This window comes from Scomber scombrus, chromosome 19 (assembly GCF_963691925.1).
Source record: "Scomber scombrus chromosome 19, fScoSco1.1, whole genome shotgun sequence".
In the NCBI taxonomy this organism is placed as follows: Eukaryota; Metazoa; Chordata; class Actinopteri; order Scombriformes; family Scombridae; genus Scomber; species Scomber scombrus.
The window spans coordinates 3,224,588-3,241,653 of record NC_084988.1 but is presented as its reverse complement, the minus strand read 5'-3'; the positions used below and the strand labels follow the sequence as shown (position 1 = coordinate 3,241,653).

At 39.5% G+C, this 17,066-nt stretch overlaps 1 protein-coding gene, 12 non-coding genes and 1 pseudogene across 13 annotated transcripts in view; 6 read left to right on the top strand and 8 right to left on the bottom strand.

Annotated features, from left to right (window-relative positions):
• exoc3l4 (exocyst complex component 3-like 4) overlaps window positions 1–7,607 on the top strand; it is a 34,516-nt gene extending 26,909 nt beyond the window's left edge. Inside the window, exon 14 of the mRNA XM_062440033.1 lies at window positions 7,278–7,607. Coding sequence (XP_062296017.1) covers window positions 7,278–7,497 — 220 coding nt within the window. The 3' untranslated portion in view covers window positions 7,498–7,607. The remainder of the gene's footprint in view (window positions 1–7,277) is intronic.
• LOC134001526 (small nucleolar RNA U3) lies at window positions 2,160–2,366 on the bottom strand. Its single transcript, XR_009927558.1, has one exon. It is a non-coding gene; the product is annotated as a small nucleolar RNA U3 (small nucleolar RNA).
• Window positions 3,510–3,716, bottom strand: LOC134001491 (small nucleolar RNA U3). Its single transcript, XR_009927527.1, has one exon. It is a non-coding gene; the product is annotated as a small nucleolar RNA U3 (small nucleolar RNA).
• LOC134001497 (small nucleolar RNA U3) lies at window positions 4,072–4,278 on the top strand. The gene has a single exon (XR_009927533.1). It is a non-coding gene; the product is annotated as a small nucleolar RNA U3 (small nucleolar RNA).
• LOC134001520 (small nucleolar RNA U3) lies at window positions 5,190–5,395 on the bottom strand. Its single transcript, XR_009927555.1, has one exon. It is a non-coding gene; the product is annotated as a small nucleolar RNA U3 (small nucleolar RNA).
• On the top strand, window positions 5,990–6,196 carry LOC134001493 (small nucleolar RNA U3). The gene has a single exon (XR_009927529.1). It is a non-coding gene; the product is annotated as a small nucleolar RNA U3 (small nucleolar RNA).
• On the bottom strand, window positions 6,798–7,004 carry LOC134001501 (small nucleolar RNA U3). The gene has a single exon (XR_009927537.1). It is a non-coding gene; the product is annotated as a small nucleolar RNA U3 (small nucleolar RNA).
• A 4,058-nt stretch (window positions 7,608–11,665) lies between the features above and the next one.
• Window positions 11,666–11,872, top strand: LOC134001510 (small nucleolar RNA U3). The gene has a single exon (XR_009927545.1). It is a non-coding gene; the product is annotated as a small nucleolar RNA U3 (small nucleolar RNA).
• A 920-nt stretch (window positions 11,873–12,792) lies between these two features.
• Window positions 12,793–12,911, bottom strand: LOC134001521 (small nucleolar RNA U3; annotated as a pseudogene).
• A 186-nt stretch (window positions 12,912–13,097) lies between these two features.
• On the top strand, window positions 13,098–13,304 carry LOC134001518 (small nucleolar RNA U3). Its single transcript, XR_009927553.1, has one exon. It is a non-coding gene; the product is annotated as a small nucleolar RNA U3 (small nucleolar RNA).
• Window positions 13,305–13,964: 660 nt separating this feature from the next.
• Window positions 13,965–14,171, bottom strand: LOC134001495 (small nucleolar RNA U3). Its single transcript, XR_009927531.1, has one exon. It is a non-coding gene; the product is annotated as a small nucleolar RNA U3 (small nucleolar RNA).
• Window positions 14,172–15,125: 954 nt separating this feature from the next.
• On the bottom strand, window positions 15,126–15,332 carry LOC134001487 (small nucleolar RNA U3). The gene has a single exon (XR_009927523.1). It is a non-coding gene; the product is annotated as a small nucleolar RNA U3 (small nucleolar RNA).
• A 485-nt stretch (window positions 15,333–15,817) lies between these two features.
• On the top strand, window positions 15,818–16,024 carry LOC134001430 (small nucleolar RNA U3). Its single transcript, XR_009927470.1, has one exon. It is a non-coding gene; the product is annotated as a small nucleolar RNA U3 (small nucleolar RNA).
• A 692-nt stretch (window positions 16,025–16,716) lies between these two features.
• LOC134001499 (small nucleolar RNA U3) lies at window positions 16,717–16,923 on the bottom strand. Its single transcript, XR_009927535.1, has one exon. It is a non-coding gene; the product is annotated as a small nucleolar RNA U3 (small nucleolar RNA).
• Between the last annotated feature and the right edge of the window lie 143 nt (window positions 16,924–17,066).

The window sequence follows — 17,066 nt, the reverse complement described above, 5'->3', positions numbered from 1 at the left end:
AACAGAGGTTGCTGATTTAGTTGCTGATTTACTCACACGAGACAGCAGATATCACATTTGGCTGTAGTGTTTACATAAAGCTCAAAATGTCTATCAGGAGGAAACTCTGCCCTCAGTGCTGTTGTTATCTATCTATCTATCTTTCAGGCTTTTTAAGTACTCAAGATTTACACTGTGTGGAATTTCAAAGATGGCCTCAGACGCTAAAACCAAAACAATTTAAACTTAATCTCAATAAATTTAACTTACTAAAATGGACATGACATGCTTTTTGATTTGAACTCATGCATAGATATTCCAGTGGAGCTTCAGATTGAAATATAGACCAAGAAATATGCAGAATATGTCCTCTTACCTCTTCATGCCCCGTTAGTTAATGTTGACTTGGTGCTAAATCCAAAATAACCTTAATCTCAATAAACTTAACTTACTAGAATGGACATAACATGCTTTTTTTGTGATTGTCTGTTATTTTTTTTCTCAAATTAATAATAATCATGGTCAAAGCTCCAAAACTTGAGGTATGTAGAAATGCTTCCTGCATGTCAAAGGTCAGAGCTTCAACTTACTCTGAACGCTGGTTGTTGTTTTTTTTGTGCCTTGCAAACTGTTGATCACCTTGTTGTTGAGGTTTTTCCATGTGTTGACCACTCTCATATTTTGGGTCAGATTTCAGCTCGGATGTATTTGAGGAGTTTCCTTTTCAAAAAGGAAAATCCCGACTGCAGTTGTTTGTGTATGTGGCCTTCTGAGGCCGGCGGAGGGCAAGCAGTTTCCTGAAGCTGACGTGGGTGGGCTTTTCATGGGGATTTTCTTTACAGAGATAAGAGTTCAAAAGACCTTGTGGCACCAGTTGCTGGCACTGTGGATTCCCTCAGCAGAGACAACAGACAGCCAGAGTTAAATTAACCCTTTAATTTAACAACCAAAAAGTGGCCCAGCTCCCTCGCTCAGGCACACAGCTCTCCACAAAAACTCTAAACTTAAAGCTCTTCAGCTCTTCAGCTCTTTCTGCTCACTGTCCTCCCGTGCAGCTCTCTCCCAGTCCAGCCACTACTACAGAGACAAAGGAGAAGTTAATTAGTCAACTCACCACAGCTGAGTTAATCAACTCACCTGGTGCTGCTCCTGCTGAACCAGCTCTACCCATCCTCTCTCTCTGACAGCTGACTGCCCAAAATCATGCCCACTTCCACCGACAAGACAGACACTTACAAATGCAATACTACAATAATAAACTGGACAACGAAAAGCTAACCTTCAAATACAGACACTAAGACAGGAGCTAGAATGGCCTGTTTGAGACAGAGGCTACATAAAAAGCCAATATAAGATAAATACTGGAGCTTTTTAACTGGAAATCATGCAAAGACATTCCAGTCGAGCCTCAGATTAAAATACATAAATGTTTCCTTTGCATTTCCCAAGAAATGATGTTGGCCTCAGCTGTGAAGTCATGTGTTCAGCGGAGCAGAAAGGCATTTAAAAAGCTGCAGACATGTGAGGGGCATTGGTCAATCCAACAGGAAAAACAAACAAACAGATATAAATGTGGTGATGAGCTGAGGCTTCTAATCTGAGCGTTCCCATGACGACAGTTGTAAACAAACATGGCGTCTGTGGAGGAGTGTGACATAAAAATGCAGGACATGTGATGTGCAACCTGTGATTGCATTAATAATTTCCAGAATGCAGAAAGCTATGATGCATGAAAAAAGAGGCCTGTGTGAAGTTGCTGAAATGACTCAGCTAAAAAAAAAACATACAAAGACTAGAGAGCTGCTTTTTTGAAGGAACAGCAACAGTGGAGAAAAAAAGTCTTCCCACCAGTTTCTTACTCTGAAGGAAACATCTTAACCATTGGTCTCCAACCCTGCTCCTGGAGAGCTACTGCCCTGCATGTTTTAGGAATCTCCCCACTCTAACACACCTGATTATAATATTGAACTCATTATCAAACCCCTTGACGAGCATCACCTGCTTCATTATTAGAATCAGGTGTGTTAGAGGGAGGAGATTCCTAAAACATGCAGGGCAGTAGCTCTCCAGGATCAGGGTTGGAGACCACTGATCTTAACCCTGCAAAGCTGAGCCTAAGTTAAAACACATTAGTCAGCTGTTTTAAAAGGAAATTTGTTCTTATTTAACAACACAAACAGTCCACTCAGATCATGTTTCCTCCATCAGAGTCTCATTCAGAAACACTGAACAGTCTTCAACAGTGGAGAAGAAACAAAGTCTTCCCACCAGCTTCCTGCTCTGAAGGAAACATCTTAACTCTTCATCGTGGGCAGCGAGACCAAACTCTTTAGAAACACATTTCTCAAGTCAAGAACTAAAGAAATGATCCCTGAAAGTATAGTCTTGGTTTGTTGTGGATGTTTCTCAGGGTCTTATGTCTGGAGACGAGCACTCGTACTCCTGGTGAACTCCTGTAGCTCACAATCACACTCCTCCTCCTCCTCCTCCTCCTCCTCCTCCTCCTCCTCCTCCTCCTCCTCCTCCTCCTCCTCCTCCTCCTCCTACAATCACAGTGACTTCTCTGCTTTCAGGCTTCCTTCAAATGAAAGTAAAACTGTGTAAATCAAAATACAAAGAGCTGCTCTGGTGTGAGCATTTTGCTACAGTTATCTACAGCATGAAAATATTAAATATAAAGCAGAAAGTCCAGTTTGAGCAACACATGAGTTTAAAAGCTACTCAGATGCCAAAACTCTGCATAAGACAGGATGTTACAAGTCTGGAAAGTTATCAGGACAGCAATAAGTCCCTCTCCATATCTATGATTCATATTGGACTGGTCACTGCTGTGAGTGGATGAATAATGTTACACGGCAGCAAAATATGATCCAGGTTCAACTTTGTTGTTTCAGGTGTTTTTACAGCAGCTCTGTGTGAGTCTGATACTGAAAATGTCAGATTTGAAGATTGACCCTCACACCATTAATAATCAAATACAATTAAGTTGTGATCTCGTTTCAGGTGCACAAATACAGTGGGGACAAAATAATATAACCTGCAATTAAATATGTCAACACCAAACAGTGAGTTGATAGTATTTTGAGCAACTGTCTTCCACAGTTAATGTTTAATCCTCCGAAATAAAGAAAAAGGAAGTTAAGATTAATTAAAGTGAACGGAGCTTCTTTGTTTTTATCTACAAAACAATCCACTGTGAACATGATTCTGAGTTTCTGAGAGAATAAATGAAATCTGCAGAGATTGCTCAAATACTTCCTTCATTTTATACAGCAAGATTTTTTAAATATAGGCAACAGCAATTTTTTAATGATGCTAAAGTAATAAAAACACTCAGATCATGTTTCCTCCATCAGAGATTCACCCAGAAACACTGAACAGTCTTCAACAGTGAAGAAGAAATAAAGTCCAAACAAAAGTGTTAACTGAACTTCATAGTTAACATTCTGTTAAAGGTGTGACGTTTTAGATTATCATGATGCAATTACGCTCTTTGATTAGACTATTTCTTTAGACAACTACATAATCAAACCACTCAGATCATGTTTCCTCCATCAGAGTCTCATTCAGAAACACTGAACAGTCTTCAACAGTGGAGAAGAAACAATGTCTTCCCACCAGTTTCCTGCTCTGAAGGAAACATCTTAACTCTTCATCGTGGGCAGCGAGACCAAACTCTTTAGAAACACATTTCTCAAGTCAAGAACTAAAGAAATGATCCCTGAAAGTATAGTCTTGGTTTGTTGTGGATGTTTCTCAGGGTCTTATGTCTGGAGACGAGCACTCGTACTCCTGGTGAACTCCTGCAGCTCACAAACACACTCTTCCTCCTCCTCCTCTTCCTCCTCCTCCTCATATAATCACAGTGTCATCAGAAACAGATTCACTGTGTTAAAAGGCAGGGAGGATGTCGCCACTCAGAAATTTCATATAACCCATTAACTAATTTAATGACCGTGCACATTTTCTTGGTTGTAGAAGGAGGAGGAGGAGGAGGAGGAGGAGGAGTGTGTTTGTGAGCTACAGGAGTTCACCAGGAGTACGAGTGCTCGTCTCCAGACATAAGAGCCTGAGAAACATCCACAACAAACCAAGACTATACTTTCAGGGATCATTTCTTTAGTTCTTGACTTGAGAAACGTGTTTCTAAAGAGTTTCGTCTCGCTGCCCACGATGAAGAGTTAAGATGTTTCCTTCAGAGCAGGAAACTGGTGGGAAGAGTTTGTTTCTTCTCCACTGTTGAAGACTGTTCAGTGTTTCTGAATGAGACTCTGATGGAGGAAACATGATCTGAGTGGTTTGTTGTGTTGTTAAATGAGGAGGGTCATCCTTTTAAAACAGGCGTTTAATGTTCAGGAACACACTTTCAATTTGGCAGAGAATCCACTTATAATCACCAAATCCATTTAACAAAGACCTGATAAAAGTAGTCTTGCTTTAACAAGTGTAACACAACTAACAAGAGAGTGAAGGAAAATTAAATAATTTATAGTCTGCACATGCTCAGAAAGGAACCTGATCAGACAGTGTGAGAGGAAACACATGTGAGTGTTCAGGGTTGTGTAACGTGTGTCGTCCTTTTCCATGAGAGGTCAAGAACAGCTGAGTTATGATTCAGAAGAAAACTTTAAAACTGGTGTTTGTAGATACTTATACTGAGAATATTAATCACAAATATACTAATCTTAAATCTGAATTATGACTCAAAATCCTGTTGTGGCACATACCAAAGAAACTGAGAAGCTAGTTGAATGAGCACAACATGGCTGCAACAATCGCAGTTAGACAAAAACTAATGTTAATGCTTCTAATCTGAGCGTTCCCATGACGACAGTTGTAAACAAACATGGCGTCTGTGGAGGAATGTGACATAAAAATGCAGGACATGTGATGTGCAACCTGTGATTCCTGTCTGATGATTCTTCTTTCATTCAGAGTGGAGTTTGCATTAATAATTTCCAGAATGCAAAAAGCAATGATGCATGAAAAAAGAGGCCTGTGTGAAGTTGCTCAAATGACTCAGCAAAAAAAAAACATACAAAGACTAGACAACTGTTTATTTTTGAGAAACTGCAACAGTGGAGAAAAAAAGTCTTCCCACCAGTTTCTTGCTCTGAAGGAAACATCTTAACCCTGCAAAGCTGAGCCTATGTTAGAATACATTAGTCAACATTTAACAAGTGTTTCAAAAGGAAATAATTTCTAACAATACTAGCAGACCACGTTTCCTCCATCAGAGTCTCATTCAGAAACACTGAACGGTCTTCAACAGTGGAGAAGAAACAAAGTCTTCCCACCAGTTTCCTGCTCTGAAGGAAACATCTTAACTCTTCATCGTGGGCAGCGAGACCAAACTCTTTAGAAACACATTTCTCAAGTCAAGAACTAAAGAAATGATCCCTGAAAGTATAGTCTTGGTTTGTTGTTGATGTTTCTCAGGGTCTTATGTCTGGAGACGAGCACTCGTACTCCTGGTGAACTCCTGTAGCTCGCAAACACACTACTCCTCCTCTTCTTCCTCCTCTTCTTCCTCCTCTTCTTCCTCCTCCTCCTCCACCTCCTCCTCCTCCTCCTCCTATAATCAGAGTATCATCAGTGACACAGTAGAGTTGCTGAAACGTGATGTGAACCTGTACAGTCACTATATTGAAGCATTTTAGTTTTTGCAGGTGACATATCTCCCTTTCTGCTGAAGCAAATTATATCTATGCATTCCTAAACTCTAATCCCTGTACTGTTTGAGCAGTTACTAAGAAATGTACTTTGCTCTATGCATTGATATGCACATCATGACATCAGATGTCAAAGTGTGTCTCCACTTTTTAATACACTATAAAGTGTCAAAGGTCATTCAAAAAAAAAGAATAAAGAAAACCAAATTATTTTATGATTATAGGAGGAAGAGGAGGAGGAGGAGTAGTAGTAGTGTGTTTGTGAGCTACAGGAGTTCACCAGGAGTACGAGTGCTCGTCTCCAGACATAAGACCCTGAGAAACATCCACAACAAACCAAGACTATACTTTCAGGGATCATTTCTTTAGTTCTTGACTTGAGAAATGTGTTTCTAAAGAGTTTGTTCTTGCTGCCCACGATGAAGAGTTAAGATGTTTCCTTCAGAGCAGGAAACTGGTGGGAAGACTTTGTTTCTTCTCCACTGTTGAAGACTGTTCAGTGTTTCTGAATGAGACTCTGATGGAGGAAACATGATCTGAGTGGTTGGTTTGTTTTGTCAAAAAACTATCAGTCTTTACACCTTCTCTATGTATGACTTTATAAACATGTATTTCCCTTATTCTCAGAAAGAACACACATATTAGTTTTTGTCAAACTGATTTTGTTGCAGACATTTTGTGCTCATTCAACTCGCTTCTCACTTTTCTTTGGTATATGCCACTATGGGATTGTGTGTCATAATTCAGACTTAAAATTAGTATATTTGTGATTATTATTCTCAGTATAAGTATCTACAAACACCAGTTTTAAAGTTTTCTTCAGAATCATAACTCAGATGTTCCTGACCTGTCATGAAAAAGGACGACACACTTTACACAACCCTGAACACTCACACATATTTCCACTTACGCTGTTTGATCAGGTTCCTTTCTGAGCCCATGCAGACTATAAATTATTTAGTTTTACTTCCCTCTTTTGTTAGTGCTGTTACACTTGTTATAGCAAGACAACCTTCATCAGGTTCCTGTTCCTGTTTGGTGACCACAGTTGGATTCTTTGCAAAGCTCTGCCAAATTTAAAGTGTGTTCCTGAGCATTAAACACCTGTTTTAAAAGGACATTTGTTCTCATTTAACAATGCAACAGACCACTCAGATCATATTTCCTCCATCAGAGTCTCATTCAGAAACACTGAACAGTCTTCAACAGTGGAGAAGAAACAAAGTCTTCCCACCAGTTTCCTGCTCTGAAGGAAACATCTTAACTCTTCATCGTGGGCAGCGAGACCAAACTCTTTAGAAACACATTTCTCAAGTCAAGAACTAAAGAAATGATCCCTGAAAGTATAGTCTTGGTTTGTTGTGGATGTTTCTCAGGGTCTTATGTCTGGAGACGAGCACTCGTACTCCTGGTGAACTCCTGTAGCTCACAAACACTCCTCCTCCTCTTCCTCCTCCTCCTCCTCCTCGTCGTCCTCCTCCTCCTCCTCCTCCTCCTATAATCAGTGACAAGCTAACTTGTATATGAAAAAATATTCCTCAATAACTTGCAAAAAACCCAAAACATTGTTGTGGCAAGTCTGAAATTCATGAGTATAATTGATCTTTTCTTCTTTTCCACCTGCAGCAAGAAGCACCTGATTGCTGTTCTGACCTTTAGAGGTCTGCTGAGGGGCAGCGAGCACCGGCTGATCCTCCAGAGACTAGCCGAGCTGAAGAAGAAACCTGGCGTTGCCGCCGGCGACAAGAAACAAGTTTTATTTAACGACATGCAGGTCACCGTCAACACAGACTGTCTGTCCAATCTGCCGTTCAGCTGCTTCAACTTCCTGCTGCCTGACAACTAGTAAAACATGGCAGACTACGTGCATCATATCGCTGCGTGACAGAAGAATAACAGCGTCGAGAAGTCACAGAAAAGGTTGTTAGTCACAGTTTTAATAAGATGGTTTGACATTTCTCAAACACAGCCATCTAACCTCAAATTCAACTCCAGCGTTTTTCCACAAAATGAGATTTACTATTTAATCTTCAAAATGTTGTTTGTAACCAGGCGGGGAGTTCTGGTCCTCTGAAATGATGCCAACGCGGAAATAACTTAAAACTGCATTCTATCAAAAGGCCACCAGGGGGCGACCGTTTTGGTGTCAAAAGGACTTCCGTCTCTATACAAGTCAATGGAGAATTCACCAACTTCAATGCAGTATGATGTTCATTTGGGACATTTTGGCCTCCCTGATTTTATATTTGACGATAAAGCAGGGTATGCATTAGGGCGTGGCTACGTCGTGATTGACAGGTTGATTGGTTCACAGGTTCAGGAGGGCGCCTCATGCTCCTCCTGATGACCATATAAGTAGAATCCATGTTTTATTTTTACCCGGCATGCATCGGAAATTTTCAAGATGGCGCTGCCCAGATCCGAAACTGTTTGCTTCCAAGCAGCAGTCCACAAACCAATGGGTGACGTCACGGATGTTACGTCCATTTTATATAAAGTCTATGTTTGTAACTAATTAATTACCATGTAAACCTGGCTCACACATGTCATTGACTTTAGACGGATAAGGCCGGTGATATTCTATATTTGTCGTTACTGTCAACCAATTAAAAGTGTGTGTATCCAAAGCCGGATATATCTTATTTCCCTGTGTCATGTAACTCAGTTGTTGTCCTAAAACTATTAAAAACACATCTAATACACACCGTCCGTCTGTCGGAAACACTAGAGCAACAACTGTGATTAATCCACTGTTGCAAATAGTCCCCAACAAATGTGTTATATCTGTGAGCCCAGCTGCTCGAGGAAATGACTCAAACACACTGAACTACATATTTATGAACTGCTGTAACAGCTGAAGGTCCCAGAGAAGTGAGAAAGGATAGAGTAGAGACGGACTAATACACTGTTGGTTTCGGTCCTTTACATGGGATTTGTTGACAGTAAGAAAATCAGCTTTATCATTTCAATAAAGTTATAATAAAACTGTAAAACATCTGTTCATTCCTTTTTTTACACAATTAACTTGTAATTCTTTGGCCTGACAGATTTCTGATTAGTAAACTGATTTAGCTCCCACGGTTCTAACATGTAACAGGTTTTGTGAGTAATAGATGTGTCATTTCTGTATTTGCCCCAGATTATATAGCCAGTGATTTTCTGTTTTGAAAGGTCTATTTAGTGCCTTCATAAGAGATTCATAACCCCATCTGTTTTGACTGTTCCTTCTTTCTTCCCTTCCTTCCTCCCTTCATTCTGTCCTTGCTTCCTCCCTCCTTCTTTCCTTCCTTCCTTCCTTCCCTCCTTCCTTCCTTCCTTCCTTCCTTCCTTCCTTCCTTCCTTCCTTCCTCCTTCTCTCTTTCTTTCCTGCCCCCTATCTTCCTCCCTTCCTTCTTTCCTCTGTCCTTCTTTCCTTCCTCCTCACTTCCTCTTTTCCTTTCTCCCTCCGGCCTACCTTCCTTCTTTCCTTCTTTCCTCCGTCCTTCCTTCCTTCCTTCCTTCCTTTCTCCCTTCCTTCTTTCCTTTCCTCCCTTCCTTCCTCCCTCATTTCCTTGCTTCTTCCTCCCTCCCGTCCTTCCTCCCTCATTTCCTTCCTTCTTCCTCCCTTCCTTCCACCTTTCCTTCTTACCTTCCTTCCTCCTTTCCTTCCTCCCTTCCTTACTTGACTCGAGGACAATAGGAGGGTTAAAGCATGTTTGAGCATTGTAAGGATCACAATCACATCTTGACTCAACTTTAACAGGTTTTTGTGAGTAATAGATGTGTAATTTCTGTATTTGCCACAGATTATACAGCCAGTGATTCTGCCTATAAATCTCATGTTTAGAGTCAAACCATCAATGGACTCATTTACTAACAAGTATTGTGTGTTTATCCAAAGCCTGAAATATCTTATTCCTCTGTTGTTGTCCAAACTTTCTTAAAAACATGTTAAGGAGCCACGCCATTGCACTGGGTGACATGTTCCTTCATTAAGAAGAATTTGGTCAAAACTGAATATCAGCGATTGTGTTTTCTGTCTCAGGAGGTTTACCGAGCTTCGCTAGCTTGTTTTCCTTCATGACTTAATCTCTTGACTTTGTGCTAAAATCCACAAGAAATTGACAAAGTTGTACAAAGTCAAGAGGTTGAAATATGCAGCTTTACTGCTTTACAAGGTACTACTCTCCAGAGAATGAAAACAAGAACGCTGTTATCAGTTCTTCGAGCCATATCCAAACAAATGTCATTATAATGTTTGTGGGGAAGAAACATGGCCTCCAGTGCAGCGGTGAGGCTCACTTACATGGTTTTAATAGCTTCCAGACATCAGTGGAGGTCTATGGCACAGAGGAATAAGATACACACACAATACTTATTAGTAGATCAGTTCATTGTTGGTTTGGCTCCAAACATAAGATTTGTTGACAATAAGAAAAACAAAGAAAATATCCAGACATCTTTTAAAGTTGTTGCAAAATGATGAACTCTCACAGGCGGTTTCACTTATGTTGCCTGTCAAATTTATCATATTTATTGAAATGTGATATCAGCTGCAAAAACCTAATCATTGTAACATGGAGGTTATATATTAGACTTGTGAAGAATGCATGCTTTTGTTTCTGGGAAGCAAAACTTGTCGTTAAATGATGTGGAACTTATTAAAACTTTCCAGTGGGGGAGAGAAGAGAAGGCAATTGTGAAACTTTGTGTTTGGATGAAGTCTGGCAGCAGATGTAACCAATAAAAAGCAGTTGTTTTTTTTAATGTGTGTTTGCTATTAAGATGTTTTCTCACAAGCATTTTTTTTTGCAGTGGAATTTGACTTATTTTTGCAAAATGTGTCCTTTTTTCATGGCAGTGTTGCCCCTCAGTTTGAGTCTATAGTCTCAGATCAGAAGACACAAACTGGAAGAAACTGAAATTCTTACAAATGCCTGAGTCATGAACTAGTCATGTGTTATTGGGAGTAGGAACTGGGGACTCGCAGGGACTTTTAATCCACCAAACTGTCCATCAGAGTGAAGTAAGGGTCTATTTACTCTCTTTTAGCTCATTTCAATCAAATCTCATATTTCAGTTCCTTTAAGGTCGCAGCTAGAGGGGATTTTGCAAAAATGATTGATTTTCTCTGCACATTCACTCATTTATCCATTCAGCCTTTCTCTTCTTATAAACTGTTTATGTATCCTACTGTGTTTGACAACGTGGAGCTATGAACATTTTAGCTGTGACACCTGTTTCAGCCTCAAGTTCCCATCAAGCCTGATCAGAGGGCGAATTGTCAAGTTATGTAAATTTGAGCCAGAAATGCTACATGTGAAGAGAACTGCAATATTGTAATGATGTTTTAATCTTTTTTGTATTAAAATATATCAAATGTCAACATAAGAATGTGCATATTTGCTGTATGGTAATCAAGGAGCTTGTCAACCTCAATAACATTTACTAGATAGTTGTAACTTTTTATTACAAATCTTTACAAATCATTGTAAGTAGCATTCAGCCCATCGTCTCTATGTGAAGATGAAAGTGTAAAATTTGATATACAGTAAATGATTCAGCCCTTTGTGCAAATTGAATCATATAAAAAGTACAAAACAGTCGCCCATTTGTGTTGAAATAATCAAAAGTACCCAGAATCACTTCTTATGTACAGTAGGCTGACCAGAGCTTCCAGCAGCAACACAGTAGAAACACAAAAGACACAAACTGCTCTACACACAATCAATGCAACAGCACCAATTCTTATTATTCACTGTGCAAAGTATTTCTCTAGTTGGAAGTTGATGTGTTTTGTGGATTCATTACAGTGAAAATGGTTTACTTTTTCCAAGAATTAAAACAACAAACTGAGTTTTAAAGGTCTGTGCATGAATTCATCAGCAGTTGTTCATGTTGTTTAATTAAAGATTTCCTAATGTCATTGTCCTCAGACAATGGAGGAAGAGTGTGTTTGTGAGCTACAGGAGTTCACCAGGAGTATGAGTGCTCGTCTCCAGACATAAGACCCTGAGAAACATCCACAACAAACCAAGACTATACTTTCAGGGATCATTTCTTTAGTTCTTGACTTGAGAAATGTGTTTCTAAAGAGTTTGGTCTCGCTGCCCACGATGAAGAGTTAAGATGTTTCCTTCAGATCAGGAAACTGGTGGGAAGACTATGTTTCTTCTCCACTGTTGAAGACTGTTCAGTGTTTCTGAATGAGACTCTGATGGAGGAAATATGATCTGAGTGGTCTGTTTGTTGTTAAATAAGGAAAAAAATTGTCTTTTAAGACAGTTGTTAAATGCTCCTTTATGTATTTTAACTTGGGCTCAGCTTTGCAGGGTTGAGATGTTTCCTTCAGAGCAAGTAACTGGTGGGAAGACTTTTTTTCTCCACTGTTGTTGTTTCTAAAAAAAAAAAGCAGTTTTCTAGTCTTTTTATGTTTTTTTTAGCTGAGTCATTTGAGCAACTTCACACAGGCCTCTTTTTTCATGCATCATTGCTTTTTGCATTCTGGAAATGATTAATGCATACTCCACTCTGAATGAAAAATGAATCATCAGAAAGGAATCACAGGTTGCACATCACATGTCCTGCATTTTTATGTCACATTCCTCCACAGACGCCATGTTTGTTTACAACTGTCGTCATGGGAACGCTCAGATTAGAAGCACACACATTAGGTTTTGTGATACTGAGTTTGTTGCAGCCATGTTGTGCTCTTTCAATTAGCTTCTCAGTTTCTTTGGTATATGCCACAACAGGATTCTGAGTCATAATTCAGACTTAACGAGTATATTTGTGATTAATATTCTCAGTAAAAGTATCTACAAACACCAGTTTTAAAGTTTTCTTCAGAATCATAACTCAGCTGTTCTTGACCTCTCACGGAAAAGGCGACTTTACACAACCCTGAACACTCACATGTGTTTCCCCTCACACTGTCTGATCAGGTTCCTTTCTGAGCATGTGCAGACTATAAATTATTTAATTTAAAACACTCTTGTTAGTTGTGTTACACTTGTTAAAGCAAGACTACTTTCATCAGGTCTTTGTTAAATGGATTTGGTGATTACAAGTGGATTCTCTGCCAAATTGAAAGTGTGTTCCTGAGCATTAAACACCTGTTTTAAAAGGAAGATCTTTCTCATTTAACAACACAACAGACCACTCAGATCATGTTTCCTCCATCAGAGTCTCATTCAGAAACACTGAACAGTCTTCAACAGTGGAGAAGAAACAAAGTCTTCCCACCAGTTTCCTGCTCTGAAGGAAACATCTTAACTCATCTCAATCATCTTACTCCTCCTCCTCCTCCGATGTAGTTCACATCACGTTTCAGCAACTCTGATGAAACTGTGATTATAGGAGGAGGAGGAGGAGGAGGAGGAGTGTGTTTGTGAGCTACAGGAGTTCACCAGGAGTACGAGTCCTCGTCTCCAGACATAAGACCCTGAGAAACATCCACAACAAACCAAGACTATACTTTCAGGGATCATTTGTTTAGTTCTTGACTTGAGAAATGTGTTTCTAAAGAGTTTGGTCTCGCTGCCCACGATGAAGAGTTAAGATGTTTCCTTCAGAGCAGGAAACTGGTGGGAAGACTTTGTTTCTTCTCCACTGTTGAAGACTGTTCAGTGTTTCTGAATGAGACTCTGATGGAGGAATCATGATCTGAGTGGTTTTGTCATTTGTGTAAAGTCAAAAACTAAATGTCTTGTATTATGCTTAGAGCTTGTGCAGACCTGTTTAAGATTTACTCTGATAAATCTGTTCTCCATCTACGTAGATATTAAGCAATTCTTCTCAGTTGTGTGGAGATTTGCTGGGAACAACCAGTGTTATGACAAAGATTTAAGCTCACATACTTCTGGTGCTCCAGTAACAATACACATCACAGCATCATCAGTGACTAATTAAAGCTGCAGAAACATGATGTCCACTACAAACTTAACTCTTTATCAAGCCCATGACAAGCTTCAGCTGCTTGATGATGAGTTTATTATTAGAATCAGGTGTGTTAGAGTGAGGAGATACCTACAATATGCAGGGCAGTAGCTCTCCAGGAGCAGAGGTGGTGATCACTTAGAAGGTATGAAGGTAAAAGGCTGTGTCCTAACCTGTCTCATCATAATACGATATTCTGATTACACTACTTACAATGTGTATCTGATTATCTTGCTTTGATCTTTCAATGCTCATAGAGATGGGTATTGGATGCAAAGTTTTGCTTTTCAATGAAGGGGAAAGTGCTGTTTGAAGCTTTGTGAGAAGGTATTTGATTTTCTTCTGTGGCAATGCATCAGACACATTTAAGTTAAACAGGTTGAAGAGATTAGACAGTCCACTCAGATCATGTTTCCTCCATCAGAGTCTCATTCAGAAACACTGAACAGTCTTCAACAGTGGAGAAGAAACAAAGTCTTCCCACCAGTTTCCTGCTCTGAAGGAAACATCTTAACTCTTCATCGTGGGCAGCGAGACCAAACTCTTTAGAAACACATTTCTCAAGTCAAGAACTAAAGAAATGATCCCTGAAAGTATAGTCTTGGTTTGTTGTGGATGTTTTTCAGGGTCTTATGTCTGGAGACGAGCACTCGTACTCCTGGTGAACTCCTGTAGCGCACAAACACACTCCTCCTCTTCCTCCTCCTCATCCTCCTCCTCATCTTCCTCCTCCTCCTCCTCCTCCTCCTCTTCCTCCTCCTCCTCCTATAATCATAGAATAATTTATAGGCAATTGGCTTATTTTTTTGGAGTGACCTTTGACACTTTATAGTGTATTAAAAAGCAGAGATACAGTTTGATTGACATCTAATATCATGATTTGCAAACGCATACAGTAAAGTTCATTTTTTAATAACTGCCCAGATAGTGCAGGGATTAGAGATTAAGAATGCATAGATGTAATTTGCATTGGTAGAAAGGGAGATATGTCACCTACCAAAACTTGGGATATAAATGATTATTTTTGAGTGCATTAAAAATGAAATACTGTTCGATTAACAGCCAATGTCCTCACATGTTAGGATATAAAATACAGTAAAGTATATTTATTTTTTCATGAATGCCCAAAAAGTTCAAGGTCTCAGAATTCACAGATTTCATTTGTGCTGGGAGAAGAGGAGATGTGTCAAAACCTTCATGTAAATCATTTCTACCCCTAAAATGTTTTAAAGTATTAATTCTGACTGTGAGCATGACATTAAGCTGGTGGTTCACATCATGTTTCTGCAACTCTACTGTGTCACTGATTAAACTGTGATTGTACGCTGTCTGATCAGACCTCCTCTCTGAGCATGTGCAGAACATACATTTGTTTTAAATTTTCCTTCACTCTCATGTTGGTTATTTTACACTTGTTAAAGCAAGACAACCTTTATCAGGTTCTCGTTAAATAGATTCAGTGACCACAGGTGGATTCTCTACAAAGTTCTGCCAAATTTAAAATGCGTTACTTAGCATTAAATAACTGTTTTTTCTTCTTATTTAACAATACAACAGACCACTCAGATCATGTTTCCTCCATCAGAGTCTCATTCAGAAACACTGAACAGTCTTCAACAGTGGAGAAGAAACAAAGTCTTCCCACCAGTTTCCTGCTCTGAAGGAAACATCTTAACTCTTCATCGTGGGCAGCGAGACCAAACTCTTTAGAAACACATTTCTCAAGTCAAGAACTAAAGAAATGATCCCTGAAAGTATAGTCTTGGTTTGTTATGGATGTTTCTCAGGGTCTTATGTCTGGAGATGAGCACTCGTACTCCTGGTGAACTCCTGCAGCTCACAAACACACTCCAAACTACATCGTCTCTCATTGTTACTTTCACCTGTACAGTTACTATATTGAAGCATTTTAGTTTTTGCAGGTGACATATCTCCCTTTCTGCTAAAGCTAAGTATATCTATGCATTCCTGAACTCTAATCCCTGTACTGCTTGAACAGTTACTAAAAATGTACTTTGCTGTATGCATTTGTACATCATGACATCAGATGTCAAAGTGTGTCTCGACTTTTTAATACACTAGAAAGTGTTAAAGGTCATTCAAAAAAAGAAAAAGAAAAGCAAATTATTTTATGATTATATGAGGAGGAAGAAGAGGAGTAGTAGTGTGTTTGTGAGTTACAGGAGTTCACCAGGAGTACGAGTGCTCATCTCCAGACATAAGACCCTGAGAAACATCCACAACAAACCAAGACTATACTTTCAGGGATCATTTCTATAGTTCTTGACTTGAGAAATGTGTTTCTAAAGAGTTTGGTCTCGCTGCCCACGATGAAGAGTTAAGATGTTTCCTTCAGAGCAGGAAACTGGTGGGAAGACTTTGTTTCTTCTCCACTGTTGAAGACTGTTCAGTGTTTCTGAATGAGACTCTGATGGAGGAAACATGATCTGAGTGGTTTTGTCATTTGTGTAAAGTCAAGAAGTAAATGTATTGTTTTATGCTTAGAGCTTGTGCAGACCTGTTTAAGATTTACTCTGATAAATCTGTTTTCCATCTATGTAGATATTAAGCAATTGTTCTCAGTTGTGTGGAGCTTTGCTGGGAACGACCAGTGTTATGACAAAGATTTAAGCTCACATACTTATGGTGCTCCAGTAACAATACACATCACAGCATCATCAGTGACTAATTAAAGTTGCAGAAACATGACGTGAACTACAAACTTAACTCTTTATCAAGCCTTTGACAAGCTTCAGCTGCTTGATGATGAGTTTATTATTAGAGTCAGGTGTGTTAGAGTGGGGAGATACCTACAATATGCAGGGCAGTAGCTCTCCAGGAGCAGGGTTGGTGATCACTGTTTTAGAGACTGTTTTTAACCTTGCTTCTGTGAGAAGGTATAAAGCTAGAAGGCTGTGTCCTAACCAGTCTCATCATAATACTATATTCTGATTACACTACTTACAATGTGTATCTGGTTATTATGCTTTGATCTTTCAATGCTCAGAGAGATGGACATTGGATGCAAAGTTTTGCTTTTCAATGAGGGGGAAAGGGCTGTTTGAAGCTTTGTGAGAAGGTATTTAAGTTTCTTCTGTGGAAATACATCAGACAAATTTAAGTTAAACACGTTGAAGAGATTAGACAGTCCACTCAGATCATGTTTCCTCCATCAGAGTCTCATTCAGAAACACTGAACAGTCTTCAACAGTGGAGAAGAAACAAAGTCTTCCCACCAGTTTCCTGCTCTGAAGGAAACATCTTAACTCTTCATCGTGGGCAGCAAGACCAAACTCTTTAGAAACACATTTCTCAAGTCAAGAACTAAAGAAATGATCCCTGAAAGTATAGTCTTGGTTTGTTGTGGATGTTTCTCAGAGTCTTATGTCTGCAGACGAGCACTCGTACTCCTGGTGAACTCCTGTAGCTCACAAACACACTCCTCCTCCTCCTCCTCCGATGTAGTTCACATCACGTTTCAGCAACTCTGATGAAACT